Genomic DNA, 17856 nt, shown 5'->3' with positions numbered 1-17856 from the left:
AGTTTGGCTTAAATCTATATGTATAGATACAGATAGATAGATATAGATCTATGCACACATATAGACACATGTATATACACATACACATATATACACAAACATATATATACACAAACATATATATACACAAACATATATATATATATATATATATATATATCTATATCTATACACACATACATACATACACCCCTACCCACCCCATACACATACACATACTTCTTGTCCCTTCATCTCAAGTAGTACTGATCTTTTCTTCTTTTCCCTATTTGTAATAGTTTGGCTTAAATCTATATGTATAGATATAGACAGATATAGATATAGATTATGTACATATACATACAGGTGCATCTATACACACATATACATATATATATATATATACACATTTATACATACATACCCATATACATACACACATATATACATACTTCTTGTCCCTTCATCTCAACTAGCATTGATCTTTTCTTCTTTTCCCTATTTGTAATAGTTTGGCTTATATGTATATATATATGTATGTGTGTATGTATATATATATATATATATATATATATATATATATATATATATAAAAAGATACAGATTATATATACACATGTAAGACACACATATACACACATATATAATACACTCCACATACACACATACATACATACTTCTTGTCCCTTGATCTCAAGTAGTATTAATCTTTTCTTCTTTCTTTCATTTGTAATAGTTTAGCCAAACATATACACATACACACATACACATATATACATATACACATACATATATATGCATATATATATACACACACAATATATATATATATATATATATAGATATAGATATAGATATATTTCACTGCAAAAAATTGCAGAGCAGCTTGAGTTGTTTTGTTATGGTTTTGTTCTGCTTTAAGAAGTTGCCTGGTCTCTCTGGGTCTGGACAAATGACCTGAAGAAAGCTGCCTGTAATGTCCCCGTTTTTATCCAGCTTTATGGACAGAAGGGACGAACTGATCAAATTCGTCTGAACCCAGGTCCACAGGGCTTTAAACCTGGCAAGATCGACAAATTCAGGGTAAGAGTAATGAGTGTGGGGAAAGAGGGAAGAAGTATTTCAGTGGGCATCATAGGGGATTTTTTTTAAGCTAAGATTAGGTGAGCATTGAGTTTTTTGTTTTCTTTTAAATTTTTTTTTCATTTCAATTCATCAAACATGTGCAAGGTACTGAGAATACAAAGAAAAAACAAAAAATATTCCCTTTCCTCAAGGAGTTTAAACTTTACAGGAGGATACAACCTATAGACAAATAAATAGGTATGAGATAATTTGAGAAGAAAGAAAACACTAAAAACTAGGAGAATGGGGAAGAATTTCTCATAGATAGTGGTATCTGAATTGAACCTACAAGGAAGGTAAGGGTTCTAAGAAGAGGAGGTGAGGAGTGAGTTCATTCCAGGCACAGGTCATAGCCTGTGCAGACACAGAGGTAGGAGATGAAGGCTGAATTCTGGGGACAGCAAGGAGAACAAGCTGACTAGAAAGATTGTAGCTAGACTGTGGTATAATTTAAATACCAATCCGAGGGAGGGGGGCGGGGCTTTGCATTTTATCCTAGAAGCAATGAGACAGGGTAGGAGACAGACTGCAGACCCCAGTAAGGAATGATATTATATTATGTACAATTCACTGAATAGAACAGGGGCAGAATTTAAATGCCCCCTAGAGTTTCTATCTGAATTAAACTGACCAGATGGGAGCATAAGAAAAAAAAAAGTAATTAGTTCAGGGAATTATAGTACCATAGTGAAATGGTGCAAAGAAGAGTTATAGATCATATGGCAGCAGGAGGTGAGGCCCATAACAGATGAAATAGTAATTGGGAAACATTTAGTAAAAATAAATTAAAATACAATAAAACATAGATGATGTTAGTTTGTGGTTTTCTAAGTCAATATGAAGCTGATTTATATAACCTTTTTTTATTTGAATTTGGCACCACTCAGCCAGAGGATTCAGAACACTGATGACACCTCGGTTCAGAAAACCTTGGCCTTTTGGGGATGATGAGTATTAGTGTTTCCACAGGTGCAGGACAGGGATCCTGTCTGATATTGATGTAAAGCCTCTCTCATTTGGATTTTTTAAGCAAGAAGGATCTAAATTAAACTCTGAATTCAACATTTTTTTAAAAATAGAATTTTTTAAAATACTTTTTACTAGAACTATCTTTCTCATAGGAGGCTAACAAAGGATTTCCTAGTTTGAAGCCCTACTTTAATGATTAGATAAAATGACTCTCAAATGAGGCATCAAATCAGGCTAAGGGGTCTGATTCCAACATGCAAGGAAGCTTAGAAATGTTTACAAGCCAGTGAGTATAAAACCCCTGCACACTGCTCATAGGTAAACACTTCGGGGCGGTGCCATTAGAAGTCAGCCACACTTAGATCGTTCCTTTGATAATTCATCACAGAGCATTTCTAGGTCATCATTAAAGCAAAGCCTTGAACTAGAAAGCCCTCTACTCACCTAGATGGTCAAGTTGTTTCATCTCTGAGCCTCAGTTAGAGCCTGGCTAAAATGTACTTTCTGCATGATGCTTTTCCTGATGCCCCAAATGAGTAATAATCTTTCTTCCCTTAAATTTCATGGTGCTCTTGATTCACCCCTCTCTCACATACTTAATTTGTGCACATGTCCTATCCCCAAGCTCCATGAGGGCAGAGATTGTGTTTTATTCAACTTCTTTATCTCCTCCCATGCCTAGCACAGTGCTCTCAACACAGGAAGCATAGAACAAATGTTGACTAAGTGAATTAATGAATGAAGGAGTTGGAATTAGGGTTAGGAGATTCCTTCCTATTCAAAAATGCTCTGATTCTTATGTGTCTAGTATTCTGAATCAAGGAATCCACGTTAATGAACTCCTGGTAAAGAACAGCCTCTACCAATGTAATCAATGCACTTTCTTTGCAACATTTATAGTCTTAGAGAGAGTTGCCTAACAACAATAGGCAATGAGCATTTATTAAGCACTTACTATGTGCCAGGCACTGAGCTTACTGCAGAAGATGCAAACAAGCAAAAAAAGAAAGGCAGTCCCTAACCTGAGAAGCTTACATTCTAATGAGGACATAGAGAGCTGAAAAGTGAAGTTGGGGAGAAAGGAGTCACCTTAATAAGGAGGAACGGTGGTGGAAACTGGAGATTTCCAAAGCATGGCTAGGAGAGAAAGAAACTTGGGGCATTGAGAAGTTAAGTGACTTGCCCAGGGTCTCACAGCCAGTTCTATGTCAAAGGTGGAATCTGAAATCAGATCTTCCTGACTCCAGGGCCAGCTCTCTATTGGTTATATTACACTACTTCTCCACCTTACCCATACTAGACGCTTAGATGTTCAATGAATTGAATGACTCAAAGTCCTTGGTCTGTTGACAATGGGTGAGTCAATTAGTGAATATTTATTAAGCACCTACTATGTGCTAGGTACTGTGCTAAGCACTGGGGATGCAAAAAAAGGGCAAAAGACAGTTTTGTCCTTGAGGAGTTCACCATGTAATGGCAGATATAACATGCAGGTAACTATGTACAAATAATCTATATGCAGGAGAAATAAGAAATAATTAAGAGAAGGAAGGTACTAGGATCTGAAGATGGATTGATTGGGAAAAGCTTCCTGTAGAGGGCACAATTTTAGCTGGGACTCACATTAGGCCATGGAAGCCAGGAGGTGGTGATAAGGAGGGAGAATATTCCAGAAAAGGGAGACGGCCAGAGAGAATGCCCTGAGCAGAGACACTGAGCAGAAGCCAAGAGGCTAGTATCACTAGATCACAGGTATGGGTAAGGAGTAAGGTGTAAGAAAAATGAAAAGGTAGAGTGGGGCTGCTTAGGAAGGTCTTTGAATGCAAAACAGAAGATTTCGTATTTGACCCTGGTGGTGATAGGGAGCCACTGGAGTCTATTTAGTAGGATTGTAACAGGAAAATCACTCCAGCAGTTGAATGGAAGATGCATTGGGGTGGGAGAGAGACTTGAGGCAGGCAGCTCCACTGGTAGTCTCTTGTAATAGTGCAGGAGCAGGTGATGGGGGCCTGCCCCAGAGTGGTGGCCGTTTCAGAGGAGGGGAGGGGGTAAAGAGCATCATGTATATATCAGAGACAGGGCTTCTTGTCTTTGTTTTATCCTCTTAAGGGACTTTGCTCTTTTCCATATAGCTTGAAATCCCAGATCTTGGAAGATTTTATAAGATCAGAGTTTGGCACGACAGTAAGATTCCTGGTTCTGGATGGCATCTAGTAAAGGTGAGAAGCAGAATCCTGTTCTTTGAGCCCTATCAGTGTGGGTGGGGAAAAGGCAGGAAAAAACCAGGATCCAGACTGGTTTCCTTTTAGTGATCCCACCACAAAGGATTATCAGACATTCACCTGTAGCCCCCGTAGTGGGGAGGAGCGATAGATGATTATTGAGGTCAGCCTGTCTCAGGATAAAAGGTATTGGACTCACAGAGAGGAGGAGGAGAAGGAGGGAAGAGGAGGAGCGAGGAGGAGGAGGGTAAGCCAGGGGAGTAGACCACAGGTGCTCCATTTCCAGAAAACTACAAGCCTCTGAGGGGGGTGGGGTAGGATATTCCCCCCACCCTATCCCCACAGCCTCCTTAGAGGGTCATCTGTAAGATCAGAATTAGCCTTTCTGTGTTAGGTCAGCAGAGTAAAGTTGCTAGGGCACATTGGATGCTTCTTCACCTAGTCTGCCCCGTGGCATCTTTCCAGATGACGCTCTTGAATTCTCTAACAAAGGACAAGTATAACTTCAACTGTAACCGCTGGCTGGATGTCAATGAGGATGACTATGAGACGGTGAGGGAACTTACTGCAGAGGGCCCGACAGTTCGGAGGATAATGGGAAGTGAGTGTTCATCCCAGTTTCCAGGGAAGGATGGGGCCTGCTGAGAGGATAGAAAATGTCTTGTTTTCCTCTAAGAAGTAGGCCTGACGCAGAGCTCCACTGAGGGGTACAGTCAAGAGGCTGCAAACCTAACCTCTCTGTAACCCCAAATCCCTATCTCTAAATGCTGTAATGTTTAGGGGCCAGGAGAACTGAAGCAATTTGGAGGAGTATGCTATCTGGCGGGTGCTGGAGTTCTAGGGCATACGAGAAGTTCTAGATAGATCTAGGCTTCCTTAGGATGTCCCTCGATTTAAAAATAAGAATAAGATATTATTATATTTAGACAATACTTTACTGTTTCACAAAGTACCTCATATTTTAATAAAATCCTAAACTTATGTTCCTAGATTGTATCCGTGATCATCCAAGCCCCTCTATGATGCTAGGGTTGACTCCGAATGGATAACATGTGCAATCATGCTTTGCCTTTACCTTTTCCTAATTATCATTGGCCGTTGCTAATTATTAATAGGGATCACACTTGGCTTCGTGTGTGGGGCTATCAATTCTGCTGATTATAGCTGCCCTGTTAGTGACACTGGGGCCTCTTTGACTTCCCTTTCCCTATTACCATGTCCATGTGGTTCTTCTTCCTTTCTTCTAGGGCAGGGCAGGCTTAGATCTACACAGCTTTGAAGTCAACCTGGCCTTCCTGATTATGTCTCCCTTCCTATTGCCATCACTCAAAGGCATGATTAGCATTGTGAAAACTTAATTTGTTGTGACTAGATAGTAAGGCACCTACTTGGAGGAGCTCTCTAACACCCATGAAGGCCAGTACCTACTCTATCTACATATGGGGTCAGTTTAGGGTTAAAGCCTGTGAGACATGAAGAAGGAAGAAAATAGGAGGTCCCTAGACTTAAGATCTCCTCATCAAACAGGAGAGAAACAATTAAAAAACTATGGTTATCCTTTCCACATTGTGGGGGTTAGGGGTGTGGTGTCCCCACAACCTGGAAAATCCATGTAAAATTTTTTGGCATTCCCTTCATACCATAGGAGGCCTGAATTTTTTTCCCCTTTTTAATGGGGTGTTTAAAATACCTTATCGTAAAATTTGGGTTGAGTATTTGGTTATAGGCTATATTATAAAGTTACATATGTGTATATATATATATATATATATATATTATGGATTTCTGATTTTCTAAACTTTTTCTATGTCATGTGCTGGCCTTCATGTGTCATCTGTGGCTCCTGCAAAACTCCTCCCAAATTCCCATTTAATTTCTTATGCCTACCCGTGATATATCATAACTACAATAGGGAAAATGGTAATGTGGAAAGGATAACTGGAGATATGACCTACCCTTCCCCCCAAAAAAAACCCCAACAGAATCAAAGAAAACACTCCCTGAGGCAAAGCCCAGTTACCAATCTGAAGTTTCTCTACTTAGGAGAAGCATTATGGTACATAGAAAGGGACACTCAATTCGGAGTGGAGAGGACCTGACTTTGAATCTCACCTGTCACTTACCACCTATGTGACTTTGAGTAGGTTAGTTAACCCTTCTGGCCCCCAGTTTTCTGGTTTCCTCATCTGTAAAATAATCAGGCTGGCCTAGATGACCTCTAAGCACTTTTCCATCTCTAAATCTATGAATAATAATCTGATTTCATATCTACTTTTAAATCCTAGGGGATTGAAACATTATGGAATAATATATTAAATGAGATGTAATTAGAAGGTGAATCAGGGGGAAATGTTATAAAAAAGGTTATAATGTATTTCAAAGTCAAAATAAGGAATTTTTGAATTAGCTAATATTATACATTGTTCATATAACTGCTACCCTTCTCTTGGGGTTTGTTGCTCAAGGGGCTTCACAGAAGAAGTAGACAAGCCAGTCGATAGATTAGGTCTTTTTTATTTGGCATATTTAAGGGGAGCCCATACAGCTTAACTAGGGAAACTCAAGGGAACCCCAAGGAGGAGGCACGGGTAGAAAGGGACAGCATCCAGGCCCCATAATGGGGTAGCACCTAAGTCTGCCAAACTTGAGCAACTCTGCCAACCTCACCTACCCTGAGACTGGGTAATCCATGGGCTCCCATGGGGCCAGCATGGATTCTGGCAAAGTGTGGGAAAGGGATGCCATCAGAGATGAATCAAGAGAAGCTTGAGGCACCATGATCTCAGGCTCTAGCAGTAGGGAGGATCAGCTCATCATGGTTTGATGAGTGGCTACTCCCAGGGTGTGATGTATCCTTATATCAAACTCTCAGTAGGATTTCTGGGTCCATCGTCATACTATGCCTAAGGGCATCTCAGGAATCATGGCAGTTTAGGGACTTTATAAAGAAGGGTGGGAGTCAACTTAGGCATGTTTCTTTGGTTTCCCACCCCTGAGGTCACAGGCAAAGATGGACTGATCAATTAAGCAACTGGAAGCTTCTGTACTGGAAGGTTCCAGGTTTAGAAGATGCCACACTGAGGGGAGGTACCCAGTAAAAAGACAGTGCAATATGGAAGAGGAGGAGACGAGGCAGGAGAAAAAGATGAGCTAAAGGACAGATACCCTGTGGACAGAGACAAATTATTTGGAAAATTCCAAACTACAACACTCTCCATTGGCACAGATAGGCACAAATTGACCTTGTAGATACGCTATTTTACAAGATAGATTGCATTCCAGCAAAGATGGCTAAAATTCTCTAAAACAAACCCCATTTGTTCATTGATCTCTCTTTTAAAATCAAAGATGCATTTCTATCTGAAAAATATTCCTCTGTAAATTGGAGTTAACACTTTTGTCTAGGAAGGGATGAAGATATGGCCAAGGTATGATGGATTTTGAAGTCCATGAGTAGGTCTGCATGTCTTTTGGGGGTTCTTTGTCTATTTTGGAGCAATTCCAGATTAATTGGCCTCTGTGGTTCCCTGTTTGGAACAGTGGGATTTCTCCTCTGCCAGGGAAATACTTAACTACACACTCATAGTTCCCAGAACTCAGCTATTCTCCTCTCTTTGTCTGGTTATTTATGGCAGTTTACAGAGTTTGGCTCCAATCACTTTATCCACTGAATGCTCCCATATAACACATAAGAGAGGACAGATTAAACATTCCTTAAGTTTGAAACTTGGAATGATGTAAAATGAATCCATATTCTATTGCCAATGTGTTCTGCAGATTCAAAATGGCAGCGATCTAGTTCACTTAAAATGAGAGATGAGTATAAGAGACAATATAGTGTAATGATGGAGAAAAGGCCTCTGAGTCAGTAAGACCTGGGTTCAAATCCCTCCCCTAACACATACCCTTTCCATTCCTCATCTGTAAAATGGAAGGGTTGGACAAGATGGCTGCGGTGGTCTCCAAATCTATGCTTCTTTGAATTACAACTATATATGTATACACGCACACACACACACACACACACACACTTATGTATGTATATATACATGTATGTATGTATACCTATATGTGTGTGCTGGAGTGGTTTCAAGAGTGATTGCATTGATTAACACAGCCTTTAAAACATGTAGGAAATATTTACCAGCTCACAGTTTATTTTCACCCTTCCTTTCTCCCAGGAGCCACCCAGATAGTAAAATAAATGAAAGCAGCATTCTTTACTGCTTGCCCTGCAGAAATGATTACTCCCCATAGACAAGTAAGCAAAAGACCATTGGATTTGAATATTAGATATTGTAGGCGCTTGTTAATCAGACTGCACTGTAATTTTTTTAATTAAAGGACAAATAAGAGGCTCTGGTACTTACCCATCTGTTTAAAATCTTTTCCTAGTAAAGCCTACCAACATAATTATCTTCAACCGTCTGCAGTATCCTTGTCAGGATAGAGCTTTGGCCAAACAGGTGCTAGGGGTCCATATGGGATCCCAATAAGAAGAACTCCATGCTCTTTGAGAACTTTTGAGCAGATGGAACTTAGACCACTTGATCAAAGATACTTCATCGTTCATGGTTAGAATGTGTGTCTGGCCCAGGGAATTGATTACTTGTTAGTTATAAGTAAATGAACAGAAATGGTCCTCTGCAAAACTGCAAATCTGGTGAGGTTTGCTCTGAGCACCTCTGATTCCTCCCTTCCACCTTTCCAGACTTTTAGCATCCCCTTCCTTTCTTCTACCAGGCAACCAAGAGATTTTTGGTATTTAGGATCTCTCTGGTAAACAATATGATAAGGTATTACCTCCTTTCCAAGGCTGTTTGTTTTGTTTAAAGAACTTGGAAAATATAATGCTTAATGTCAAAAGCTGGGTGGAATGATAGGATTTCAGGCACTGTGACACCTTGCTGAGGAAATCGTTTCTGGGCAGTGCAGGGCACCCCTCAAATGACCATGAGCTGACCACTTAATCTGTTTATGCATGAGGGTAACCATAAAGCAAAAACCAGTTGTTTTTATTACTTGTTTTTGTGCTAGATCCTGTTCCATTTGGCCAGAGTAGACCTTTGTTTGGCTCGATGGTTGAAAGTCAAACCCAACCTTTTGGTGCTCCTCACTTTGTGCAACACCAAGATACAAAGCAGCATTCTTTACTGCTTGCCCAACAGAAAGAATTACTCCCCACTTTTGTATCTTCCTGAAAAGTTGCATGTAAATCGAATTTTTCATAAACGGAATCTGATTTTCTTGATGATTCAATCCTCGTTTCTGAAATATTGAATCTTCTTTCATCTTCTTTCATCTACGAGAGACCTTCAGTGCATATAGCTCTTCAGCATGTCTACATTTAGCTTCTCTGTCCTCATCCCTTCTACCACTATCAACCTCTCACAAAAAGGCAATATCTTATAGTGCTGGCAAGTGTGGGTGGCAGCACTGAACTGGGATTCAGGAGACCGTGGGCCGACACTTGCTATTAACTGGTTGTCCAACCTTGGGTAATCATTTCCCTTCATACGACCTCAGTTTCTTCAATGGAAAAGGGGGACTATTGAATTCCATGACCTCTTCAGGTTCTTTCATACTCTCAAATCCCATAATTCCAAGTAATGGGAGTTAGAAATTTATATGTAGTCAAAGGAGTCTTTCTATTTAAAGGTATCCCAAAGCATGAAATTTCTTCCCATTGACTTGGTCCAAACATAGATATTTTCATGTGTTGAAAGGGTTGTTGAAAGTGAGGTCTAACTAGAAAAACTCAATTCAGTGAAAGCTTGAATCAAATTTTTCCTGTGAATTTAGAAGGGCTCCCTACCATCCCTGCATCCAGGGACAGATCCCTTCTTTTCACTCCCTTCCTGAACTTGCTGACAGATCATTTGTTGGTCACTACCAAATGCTTCTACCTGAGAGCCAGACTTCTCTTTGAATGCACTGATTCTTATATAGAGGGGTTTTTACGGGGGAGGGGGGCAGGGATGCCACTTTTTTCATCTCTTTCTATACTCCTCCACCCCCACCCCTACTCTACTGAGGAGGAGTTAATTGGACTCATGATGTCTCATTTGTTTCCTGGAATCTCAACATGAGAGAGCAGGTCAGAGGGTATAATCAGCCCCCCAAAACAAATTAAAATAGCTCTTTTGACACAATATGCTGTGTTGATCTTCCCAGTGGGCCCACATGGTTCTTTGTGCTGATGACTTGTGTGCCTTTAGCGAGGATTATTTTACAATTTATTTAAAAGTGACCGAGAGGACTGGGGAGCGCTGTGCCGAATGCCAACCTCATCTATAGCACAGTTTGCTTTTTTTAGAAAGGCCAAACAATGAGAACTGGGAGGAATATCTTTGGAGCATAGCAGCAGCCCATTGAATGAATGTATCTCATGTCCCTCTTACCATTCCCTTCCCCCTTTCCTTTGCTCTTATACCTTCTCTTCCTTCTTCAAGCCTTCATTGCATACCTGCTATGTGCCAGCCCTGTGCCAAGCACCATTGGAGAATAAAAGAACAGCAAATACTGGTTCTTTTTCCACAAAGAATTTAAATTGGTTGGGAAGACAGACAAACACACAAGAAACAACTGGAAAAAATACTTAACTGTGTAAAATCACAAAGTAGAGTAAAAATCAGTAAGTCCCAATAAGTCCTGTGTGCACTCAGAAAGTGAGAAGGTGAATGTTGTTTGGAAGTGGTCAGGGAAGGCTTCATGGAGAAGATGAGACTTAAGTTGGGCCTTGAAAAATAGGTAACATTTGGAGAGGTGGAGGGGCGGGAGAGGGAGGAGTGGTGGGGGTGGAGAGAACTCTAGGGCAAAGGCTCTTGAGAAGGGAAGGCAAGGCCCTTCCTACAGGGCAGAAAGAAGATAACTCACTTTGACAGTGGCCCAGTATCGAGTGACCCTGTGCACAGGGGACATCGAAGGAGCAGAGACAAATGCCCGAGTTTTCGTCTGCCTCTTTGGTGATGCGGGAGATACTGGCGAGCGCACCCTGTCTAGCATCATCTGCAGAAACAACACTGATATATGTCAAAAAGGCAGTGTGAGTATCCAAATGTTCTCTACTCTCTTCTTCCCAGACTGCCCCGTCCTCCTGGCCTTTTACAATGATGTCATTTTTGTTGCTGGCTAAGATGAGAGGGACTGAGTCACATTCCCTGGGTAGGAAGAAATCCTATTGGAAGCAGCCCTGTTGTGTACCACAGTAGAGTGTGAATTCAGTGGGGCCTAGGATTACAGACGTAGAGCTGAAAGGGACCCTAGAAGCCATCTACAGATGAGGAAACTGAGTCTCAGGGAATTCAAGTCACTTGTTCAAGTTCACATAGCTCGTAAGTGGTATCCTTTGGATTCAAATCCAGGTCCTCCAGCACCAAATTCACTCACTTCCTACTGCATCATGCTTCCTTTTTATGTCTCCTGACAGAGGAAATTAGGGGGAGGTAAGGGGGGGAAGCATTGCAGGATCTTCTGGGCTTGAAAAGGTAAATGGATTTGAGAGAAATGAAACTGGCTTCATTCATTGGCGGAATAGGTGTCTGCCTACTTGATGTAATTTTGAGGAACTCCTTGAATGACATTTGCCCTCCCCTCAGATTTCTTCCTAACTGTGTACCCTAACTAGAGGTTGGGAGGATCAGAGGAGATGCTCTGAAGAGATTTTGGAATTATAAAACACCATAAGAACAGGAAGCTGGGTGGTGCTGGGTCAAGGAGGATGAATTTGGAATCATGTGATCTCAGTTTGAATCCCGGCTGCACAACTTATTCCCTATATGACCTTGGATGCATTACTTAACATCTCCGGGATACAGTTTCCTGATCTGTAAAGTGGGGGAGGGGAGGTTGGATTAGACAGCCTCCAAGCCCAATCCCCTTCCAGCTCTAGATCTAAGACCTTACATGAGATCTGAGGAGGTACTTTCTCTGTTTGTCAAATGGGGTCAGCACTGTTACTCTGTTTGTCTCAAAGAACTGAGAATGTTCAATGTGCTTTAGAAATGGGGGCTATTTATTGTATGAATAGGACCCTCACCTCCCTCTTTCTTTCCCCTTTCCCCTTCTCTTTAAGAATACCAATGGGGAAAGGAACACTCACTGGGGGAGGGGTTGGGATGGGGGTGGGAGATGAGAATGTGATAGAAGACCTGTGGAAGACTTCTTCTCTGAGGGCTGCTCCAGGCTGACAACTTTTCTACATGACTCATGTGGATGATTTTTTCAATCCATTAAGGATCTGTGATGTTGTTGGTTTGGGTCCTTGCTACATTTTGAAGTCTTTATCAACTCATCACATTGTATTAGCAAGGCAATAATCACAATATAGGTGATAATTGTCAATATGCCTATGTGATTCTGTATCGCAAAATATAAGAGACTCTCCGTATAGAAGGTAGAAGAAGTAAACTATTTATTCAGACACAAGAGAACTAGGTCCCAAAACCAATAAAAGTCTGACCCATCCAAGCAGCAAACAAATTTAGTAAGTCCACTTTATGATAACAGCAATGAATCTAAAACATGACATAACAGCAGGGAGCCAAGCCATCCCATAACCTTCCCGCCCCCTGCTGGGGCCTTGCCACCAACAATCACTCACAGCACAGCCACCACACATCTGCTCTCTCCACATTTGCTGTGACACACTTTTATTTTCCTCTCAGCAAGCTCCATCCACCACATGTGACTTAGGCCTCCTGTGATGTGAGCAGGTCATGTGGCCTATTAATGGGTGGGTGAGATCTTCAAATTTTAACTTGTCATTATACACATCATCTTTAAAAGTCACTGCAGCAGAGAAAAATACCTCCCTATGGGCACCCTATTGGAAGACCTCTCTGAATAGAGCTAGGCCAGCCCTTTCATACTATCACCAGGGTCATACTGGGAGCCTTTGGTGGGACCTGCCAGGGCTTTGGCTCTTCTGGCACCATCTTGAAGAACCCAGGATTCCCTCCCCATCACAATGAAGTCTTAAATAATAATGATAAAAAAATTGTAGCTCACATTAAAGGTGAAAATTGTAGGTATGATGACAGATAAATGGGGGAAATGCTTTGGGGGAAGAGGCCTTTTTTGGTATCCCTCAACTCATATCACATAAGTGGCTGCTTATCTTTATATGTAAGGCTATCCTTAATCATTAGAACTAGCTATTTTCCTTTAGAGACTGGAGAAATAAAGTTAGAAAAACAATTCCAATATAATTTTTCCTGTTTTTTTCACCTTTGCTAAGGCTGATGAATACACCATTGAAGCAGTCACCCTGAGGAATGTGAAAAGAGTCAGGGTTGGACATGATGGCAAAGGAGGGGGCAGTGGCTGGTACCTGGAGCGAGTGTTAGTGAGAGAAGAAGGGCAGCCAGAGAGTGACAATGTGGAATTCCCATGTAACAGGTATGAGAACCCTGACCTGGCCTATTGCTGAGGTTTTCTGTTCCTCAGGAATAGGAGCTGGACTTCTGATTCCATTGGTGTTGGACACTGCTGAATAAGGAAACTTGCTCTGCTAGAGTAGGCTGGCACTTTCTCTGCAGCATGTAGTCTCAGCCTGGAGCCCTGAGAAGTTGAGACGTGTTCAGGGTCACATAGCTCAGCCAGTATGTATCAGAGACAGGATTTGCCTTTTGAGACTAACTAGGAAATGGGCACACTGAGTTTTTTTTCTAAGCAATTATCTCAGAGCTGTTTTCCAGATAATGTCCATTCATGGCAATTACCTAAGGCAAGGCTCCATGATTTTGGGGAAGTGCAGGAAGCTGAAATTGCTGCTTAGACCAGGTGATGAGTATTTGGTGATGAGTAGCATCTATCTAAAACCATCATCAAGCATTATATGTAATGAGGATAAGCTAGAAGTATTTCCAATAAGATACAATAAGATAAAGGTGCCCATTATCATCACTGTAAATTATGCATAGCGTTTGACCCAGCGATGCCATTTCTAGTTCTATATCCCAAAGAGATCATAAAATTGGGAAAAGGACCCACATGTACAAAAATATTTATAGCAGCTCTTTTTGTGTTGGCCAAGAATTGAAAATTGAGGGGATGCCCATCAATTGTGGAGGAATGGGGTGGCATATGAATGTAATGGAATACTATTGTGCAATAAGAAATGATGAGCAGGTGGACTTCAGAAAAACCTGGAAAGACTTACTTGAAATGATGCTGGGTGAAGTGAGCAGAACCAGGAAAACATTGTACACAGTAACAGCAACATTGGACAATGATCAACTTTGATAGACTTAGCTCTTCTCAGCAATACAAGGTTCTAAGACAGCTCCAAAAGACTCATCATGGAAAATGTCATCCACATCTAGAGAAAGAACTTTGGAGTCTGAATGCAGATAGAAGCATACTACTCTCACTTTTTTTGTTTTTTGTTTCTTCTTTCTTGTGGTTTTGTCCTTTGGTTCTAATTCTTCTTTACAACATGACTAATGTAGAGATATGTTTAATATGGTTGTACATATACAGCCTATATCAGATTGCATGCCATCTTGGGAAGAGGGGAATGTAGGGAGGGGGAGAAAATTTAGAACTCAAAATCTTATAGAAGTGAATGTTGAAAACTAAAAACAAATAAGTAGAATTTTAAGAAATAAACTCAGAAGTACTAGGTAGGAAAGCAACAAAAAGGGTAATAAAACTAGAATCTGTAAACTACAAAAAAAGAGAGAATTATTTGGAGAGGAATTTGATGTAGTGTACAGAGCTTTGGATTTGGATTTGAAAGCCTTGGGTTTGTACCTCAGCCTTGCTGCTTACTAACCTATAGGATTTTGGAGAAGTCACTTACCCTCCCCTCCCTAAGTCTTAGCTTGGTGTAAAATGAAGATAAAATAATCTCTCAGGTCTCTTCCAGTTCAAAATCCAGCTAAGCAGTTGGTTCTGCCTGACAGTATTAAAAAGGACCTGAGGCTCATTATGATCCATGGCAGCTGAGAACTTTGCCTTATATTTCAATTAAAAAATTGAAATAATTTACTGAGAGCTCCATCTTCTCCCCTTCTTCTCACTTCCCATCATACCACAGCCAGTCCCATTAGAATGGAAGCTCCTTGAGGGTAGGGACTGGCTTTTGCCTTTCATTGTTTTCTTAATCCAGACAAATAGTTGATGCTTGTTGACTGACAAGTCAAATTACTTCAATTTCCACATCTGGAAAATGGAGGGTGAGTGGGGGTTGGATTAACTGAACTCGAAGGTTGCATCTAGCTGGAGAGCTTATGTATGACCTGTGATTATCCAGAGGGGGAGCTGAAAATCCAAGGTTCTACAATTTGTCTTCATCCATGAGCATCAAGCTCCTTTAAAGAAATAGAATTTTTTTTATCTTGATGTGAGGCACAGGGATAGTATTGGCCAGCTTAGGACTCAAGAGGGTTTTAAATGACATGGGGAAGAATGCAAAGTGGCTCAGTTGTAGGTTGCATATGGGTATGTGTGTGTGCATGCCTTTGTGAGCTCAGGGAAAGAGTAATAAATTTGCAGCCAGGCTGTTATGTAGGCTAATGTATACAGCAACATCTTGCTCTCTGAAATTGGGCAGAAGTGTTCTGAGCTGGAGGGGAAATGCTGGATTTGGAAAGGACTATTAATACCACAAGAGCACTTAAGTGGATAGGAGATGACACGTCATGCTTTGGGCCAGGAATAGTTTCCTTTCACTGGGGGACAGGGGGTGGGAAGGGGCTGAAAGGAGAGGTTCTTTCCTATAGAAAGTGGGGAATCTGTATTGATTTCCTTTCTTTAACGTTCTCTACCAAAATATGGCTGGTCAAGATTTGTGCTCAGCTCAGAGATGTGGAAACCCTACTTATCTTTAGGTTTGGCCTTAGGACTAGGTGAAAGGACTAAGTGACATCATTGGACAGGTGCTGAGCAGCAACCCCCCTCCCCTTTAAATATCTGTCCCTCTACCTTGCTAAATCGTGAACTTCTGTTCTTAGAGATTTATTCCTTTGAGCCTTGATGGCTTTTCAGTTTTCTGGAGTCATCTATGGAAAGAGTGATACTCCAGCCCCCAGGAGAAGTAGCACCTTAACTCCTTAGCAGCTGACACCCTAGTAAGAATGAATTGACAGCCAGCTGAAAATAAGGTCTGAGAGTGTGGTGGTGATGAGAGTCTGGTGGTGGTGATGAGCAATCTAGGAGAACTGGGGAATCAAGCAGGACTTGGTTTTTTTGTCAGGAGATTGTAAACTGTGGTTGTAGGGACCATGCCCTGTGTATATTTGTATCATGGAATCACAGACTGTTAACATTGTCATAAGGGGCAGCTCAGACATCATCTTCAGTAGGGATTCTTAATCCTTTTTTGTGTCACAGATTCCTTTGGTGGTCTATGTACCCCTTCCTAGAATGCTTTTTTTCCCTTAATAGTATTTTATTTTTCCCAATTACATGTAAAGATACTTTTCAGCATTCATTTTTGTAAAATTTTGAGTTCCAAATTTTTCTCCCTCTTTCCCTCTTCTCCCCTCCATCCCCTCCCCTCTCCCAAGAAAGCAAGCAACCTGATATAAGCTATACTTGGACAATCATGTTAAACATATTTCCACATTAGTCATGTTATGAAAGAAGAATCAGAATGAAAGGGAAAAACCATGAGAAACAAAAAACAAAAAACCAAAAAGTGAAAATAGTCTGCTTTGATCTGTATTCAGACTCCATAGTTCTTTCTAGGGGTCTGGATAGCATTTTCTATCATGAGCCTTTTGGAATTGTCTAAGATCATTGCATTGCTGAGAAGAGCTAAGTCTATCATAGCTGATCATTGCACAATGTTTCTTTACTGTGTACAATGTTTTCCTGGTTCTGCTCACTTCACATCAGTTCATGTAAGTCTTTCCAGGTTTTTCTGAAATCTACTTATCATTTCTTATGGCAAATAGTACTCTGTTACTAGAATAATGTTTTTAAAAGCACAAAATAAAATACATTGAACTACAAAGGAAACCAAAAGTTAGTGAAAACAAAGCTCTAATTTTTGTCCAATCCAAGGTCATGGATCTGAAGCATAGGTTGAGAACTTTTAATCTACTGCAACTCCACTTCAATGAGAGAAGGAAACCCAGTCCCTGGAAGGGCCCAAGTAAAGATTAGAGGCGGTAAAAGTTGGGTAGCTAAGTGGTGCCATAGTGTGCAGAGCGCTGGGCCTGGAGTCGGGAGGACCTGACTTCAAATCAGACCTCAGATACTTACTAGCTACATGACCCTGGGCAAGTCACTTAACCCTGTTTGCCTCAGTTTCCTCCTTTGTAAAATGATCTGGAGAAGGACCACTCTGGCTTACACAGATTTCTCCCATATCACTCTCTGCCTTCTTATCACACAATTAAGTGGACTATCTGCCTTGCTGGTCTTTGACCGTGACGCTCCATCCCCAGACTCTGGGTTTTCACTGACTGTCCCCTCATCTTCACCTCCTGTCTTCCTTCAAGTCTCAGCTAAAATCATACTTTGTCCAGGAAGCCTTTCCCAAACCCTCCTAATGCTAGTTCCTTTCCTCTCTTGATCAGCTTTTCCTGTCTATAGCTAGTTTGTATGCAGT

At 41.0% G+C, this 17856-nt stretch overlaps 1 protein-coding gene across 1 annotated transcript in view; it reads left to right on the top strand.

Annotated features, from left to right (window-relative positions):
• The window catches only part of LOXHD1 (lipoxygenase homology domains 1), a 235433-nt gene that overhangs the window by 105137 nt on the left and 112440 nt on the right, over window positions 1-17856 (top strand). Inside the window, exons 10-14 of the mRNA XM_036746173.1 lie at window positions 902-1062; window positions 4206-4292; window positions 4761-4896; window positions 11180-11340; window positions 13534-13687. Coding sequence (XP_036602068.1) covers window positions 902-1062; window positions 4206-4292; window positions 4761-4896; window positions 11180-11340; window positions 13534-13687 — 699 coding nt within the window. The remainder of the gene's footprint in view (window positions 1-901; window positions 1063-4205; window positions 4293-4760; window positions 4897-11179; window positions 11341-13533; window positions 13688-17856) is intronic.

This window comes from Trichosurus vulpecula, chromosome 1, assembly GCF_011100635.1.
Source record: "Trichosurus vulpecula isolate mTriVul1 chromosome 1, mTriVul1.pri, whole genome shotgun sequence".
Classification (NCBI taxonomy): Eukaryota; Metazoa; Chordata; class Mammalia; order Diprotodontia; family Phalangeridae; genus Trichosurus; species Trichosurus vulpecula.
The sequence above is the reverse complement of the archived record's forward strand: the minus strand, read 5'-3'. Positions and strand labels throughout refer to the sequence as shown.